Source organism: Benincasa hispida, chromosome 5, assembly GCF_009727055.1.
Source record: "Benincasa hispida cultivar B227 chromosome 5, ASM972705v1, whole genome shotgun sequence".
Taxonomy (NCBI): Eukaryota; Viridiplantae; Streptophyta; class Magnoliopsida; order Cucurbitales; family Cucurbitaceae; genus Benincasa; species Benincasa hispida.
Window position 1 is genome coordinate 54,613,273 of NC_052353.1, and position 4,473 is coordinate 54,617,745.

General features: G+C 32.6%; 1 protein-coding gene across 1 annotated transcript; it reads left to right on the plus strand.

The window, feature by feature from the left end:
- The first annotated feature begins 365 nt into the window (after positions 1 to 365).
- On the plus strand, positions 366 to 1,852 carry LOC120078594 (acetylserotonin O-methyltransferase-like). The gene is made up of 2 exons (XM_039032881.1): positions 366 to 1,130; positions 1,530 to 1,852. The coding sequence occupies exons 1-2, from the start codon at positions 366 to 368 to the stop codon at positions 1,827 to 1,829; spliced, it is 1,065 nt and encodes a 354-aa protein (XP_038888809.1). The 3' UTR covers positions 1,830 to 1,852.
- Positions 1,853 to 4,473: the final 2,621 nt, after the last annotated feature.

The window sequence follows — 4,473 nt, forward strand, 5'->3', positions numbered from 1 at the left end:
ATCGGACGTTTTGAATAATATAATGAAAGATATATAGATGATCATGAGGATAAGACACTCAAACTCATCTTGTTCATTTGTACTTTCTTATGAGAATAATTAAAGCCAACCTTAATATATGTATGGATAAGGATAGTAAATTCCTATTAAAGAGGAAAGAAGGCTGAAGAATAAAGGTGTGAAAATAGGTAATTGAAACCACATAATTAGATGATGAAAGCAAACTTTACCGACATCAAATAATACATACATTTACGTGGGATCCCACATCATAAATAAATAAATAAAGAAGATCTCCAATCTTTATAAAATAGGTGAAATTATTCCTCCAATCACCAAGGATTGAGGTATAGAGAAAACTTCAAATGGAAGTTGAGCACAAAAAGTGTTCATCAAAGAAGGAAGACGATGGGCAAGCCATCATCCAAATGTGGAAATACGTATTTAGTTTCACTGAAATGGCAGCAATAAAATGTGTAATAGACCTCAAAATTGCTGACATTATAGAAAGCTATGGAAGCCCCATGACATTATCAAACTTATCCTCTACTTTAAATTGCTCTTCTTCTCTTCTTTACCGCATCTTGAGATTCCTCATTCATCGTGGAATTTTCAAAGAAGAAACCATTGGTGAAAACCAAACAGTTTATTCACAAACACCTTTGTCTCGTTTGCTAGCCACCAATGTTGAGAACACCATGGCTCCTTTGCTTTTACTGGAAACAAGTCCAGTGATGCTTGCAGCATGGCCTAACTTGAGTGCTCACTTAAAGAACAGTGAGACTTTGCCATTTGAGATTGCTCATGGAATGGATTTTTGGAGCTATGCTGAAGCAAATCCTGAACATAATGTGTTGTTCAATGAGGCCATGGCTTGTTATGCTAAGGTGATTGCTTCTGCTATACTTGAAGGGTGTGGGGATGTTTTTGATGGAGTTGGATGTTTGGTGGATGTTGGAGGAGGAAATGGAAGTACTTTGAGTATTTTGGTGAAGGCTTGTCCATGGATGAAAGGTATTAACTTCGATCTTCCTCATGTTGTGTGTGCTGCCCCACAATATGAGAATGTGCAGCATGTTGCTGGCAATATGTTTGATTTTGTTCCAGAAGCTGATGTTGCTTTCCTCAAGGTTGGTATATATATACATGTTTGAGAACGATTAACATGAAAAAATGTGATTTTTAATCATCTCAAAATTACTTCTAAATATACACTAAATGTTAAAGCATTGTATAATTTTAAATTTACCATAATCTAATAGTTTAATCTTTTGGATTAATTTGTGTTTAATTAACATGGATCAGAATAAGAAGTATATATTATCGTGTTCATTTGAACCCTTGTAACATAATTTTCTTTTCAAAAGTAATATTAAAGTTTATTTGTCAATTAGTTGGACTTTCTATAAATTTTCAAGCTTTTCAAGTGAGGAAAATATTATTAAGGCAACAAAAATATTAAATTTATAGTAATCCTTCGACATAAATGTTTATGAAAATTTTCCGACTTTATGTGATTCAAATGGCAGTGGATTCTACATGATTGGAATGACGAAGAATGTATTAAAATTTTGAAGAAGTGTAAGGAAGTCATTCCAAAAAGTGGAGGGAAGGTGATAATTGTAGAAGCAATAGTTGAAGAAAAAGGTGAAAAAAACAAGAAATCAGATGTGGGATTGATGTTTGATGTAGCGATGATGGCTCATACAAATAAAGGGAAGGAAAGAACAATTGAAGAATGGGCATTTGTTATCAATGCAGCTGGCTTCACTCGATACACCATTACACCCATTCAAGCTGTCCAATCACTTATTCAGTGCTTCCCTTGAAGCAAAACAACCAAGTTGTTCTTCTTCATTTTATTGTCTTAATCTATTTCTATTTCCATCTCTCAATCTATTAGATCTTTGTTAGACCACGTTTTAGTAATAAATTTTTTATTCCTAGGATTTTACTTTTGTTTCTATTTAGCTCGTGAGTTTTTAAAATGGATACTCTTGATTCTTTGAAATTTGAATAATTTAAGCTTTATTTAGTAATTATTTTACTTTTTGTTTTTTACTTTTAAAATTTATGGTTGGACGTTTCTTAGAAAAATATTTGAATTTTTAGTCAAATTTTGATAATAAAAATAATTCGAGAAATATGAAATCATGACAAAAAAAAAAAAAACAGTAAGAAGTTAAATTAAATGATTATGGGATTATTATGGTTTCTAATTGGCTCTAAAGATTTCAAAGAAGTGGTGGTAGGTTTGAATATGATTTCAATTGGTTCCTTAAGTTTGAAATTTGTATGTTAACTACCATGACTCATGTAGCCTCTATATACAATTAGAATGATGAAGAGCCTACTGGACTTATGCTAAACAAAGAGACGTGGTGCTCCAACAATTCATGCTTGCACCTGCCCCTTGTCTATTACCAGATCTAGTCGGCCTTCCATTCTCGACCTTAAAATTGTTGGATATATATGGTGAAAGAAAGAAAAGGTTTGATAAAGATTTGAAACATAAGATGAATTTACTTGTGTAGATTAAATTCAACGTTTAGAAACTTTTAAATTGAAGTGAAACTTCAAATTAAAATGATGTTTCATGTATAAATTTAATATATATGAAAGTTAAATTTGTAGTTTTTTCAATTTGAATGAGTTATGTTTGATTTTTATCAAGTAACAACTCAGTTGAGTCAAATTTAATAAATGTTTCAATTTTTTTATTTATTTGACTTTATTTTGTAATTTGAAGAGTTACCAAGTTTCTAGTTTATAAATAACAACTTGGTTCTTCATTTGTAGCATCTCATTCCAAATTAAAGAGTTCTCCTCTTTCTTTCTTTCTTTCTTTCGTTCTTGAGTTGAGTGGAGAGCAAGTATCCATAAGTTTTGTCAGATCTAAGTAGTTCGAGGTTGCAAAACTACTCAGTTGGCTAGTGTATTCAGTTTTATATTATCATTTTTTCTTCAATATTTTGAAGACAATTAAAATATTTGAACTGATAGCTGCAAACTCCTCCACCAATGTCGCTAATTCTACTATCATTGGATCACTCATTGTCAAATCTCATGCTGAAAAACCAAAGAAGTTTAAGGGAGACAATTTCAAGAGATGTCAACAGAACATGATCTTTTATCTCATCATACTAAATCTTGCTCATATTTTGAAGGAAGATTGCCCAATTATCCCACTAGAAGCTATAACTCCTGAACATAAGTTGTAAAGCAAGCATGGATGCATTTGGACTTCTAGTGTCGTAATTATATACTTAGTAATCTTGAGGACACTTTGTATAATGTCTATTGCAATGCCTATAATACATCAAAACTATTGTGGAAGGCATTAGACAAGAAGTGAGCTAGAAGATGCTGGTACTAAGAAATTCCTTGTGGGAAAATTCTTATATTATAGGATGATCGATATCAAGTTGGTAGTCAATCAAATGAAAGAACTGCAAATTATCATCAGTGATTTGCAAAGTGAAGGATTAGATATCAGTGAGCCATTTGAAGTTGTTACTGCGATTTAGAAGTTGCCTCCTTCCTGGAAGGACTTCAAAATTCTATCTCAAACACAAGCAAAAGGAGTTATCCATGGAGAACCTCACGGTAAAACTTCGTATGGAATAGGATAACAGAAAATGAGATAAATTATGCTAGAAGTTGAAGCCAAGACTCACATTGCTGAAACTTCAAAACATAAACCAAGAACTAGAATTTGAAGAAGAAAAATGTGAATCATGGGTCAAGGAATGATAAGCGCATTCGAGGCAATTGTTAAATTTGTGGTAAGAATGGCCATACTACTACAATGTGCAAGCACAAAAAGGGACAAAGTTCCAACAATCAAGCTAATGTTGTGGAAAATGACGATTTGGTTGCCATCACTTCTGAGGTAAATATGGCTTCAGACACCAAAAATTAGTAGATTGACACTGATGCTACTAGGCACATTTGTAAAGATAAGTCATTGTTCATTACTATGAGAAGCTAGATGGTAGCGATAAGCTGTATATGAGAAATGCTTCAACTGCCTCAGTGGAAGGCAAGGGAAAGGTCTTGCTGAAATGGACTTCTCCAAAAGATACTTATCCTTAATGATGTATGGCATATGCTAGCAATTCGAAAGAATCTAGTGTCAGGAACCTTACTTAACAAAAATGGGTTCAAGATTGTATTTGAGTCAAATAAATTTATTTTGACAAAGGGAGTATGTATGTAGGAAAAAACTATCTGAGTGATGACATGTTCAAATTGAATGTACTGACACAAAAGCCAGAGAATAATAATTATATCAACTCTTCTACTTATATTGTTGAGTTATATGATGTATGGCATTCCAGATTGGGACATGTCTGATGGAATACGAGACATACGCAGCGGAATTGGAACCTAATTACACTCTAATTGCTTCTAAATTAAAGGATAATAGCATGTAATTGAAGGAAAAACAGTGAATTAAAAGTGTAGAGATGC

What these genes read in the sequence shown, in the direction of transcription:
- LOC120078594 (XM_039032881.1), top strand. Translation starts at nt 366, where the DNA reads ATGGAAGTTGAGCACAAAAAGTGTTCATCAAAGAAGGAAGACGATGGG. An exon ending in CTGATGTTGCTTTCCTCAAG is followed by an intron (nt 1,131 to 1,529) that starts GTTGGTATATAT and finishes TTCAAATGGCAG; the next exon opens with TGGATTCTACATGATTGGAA.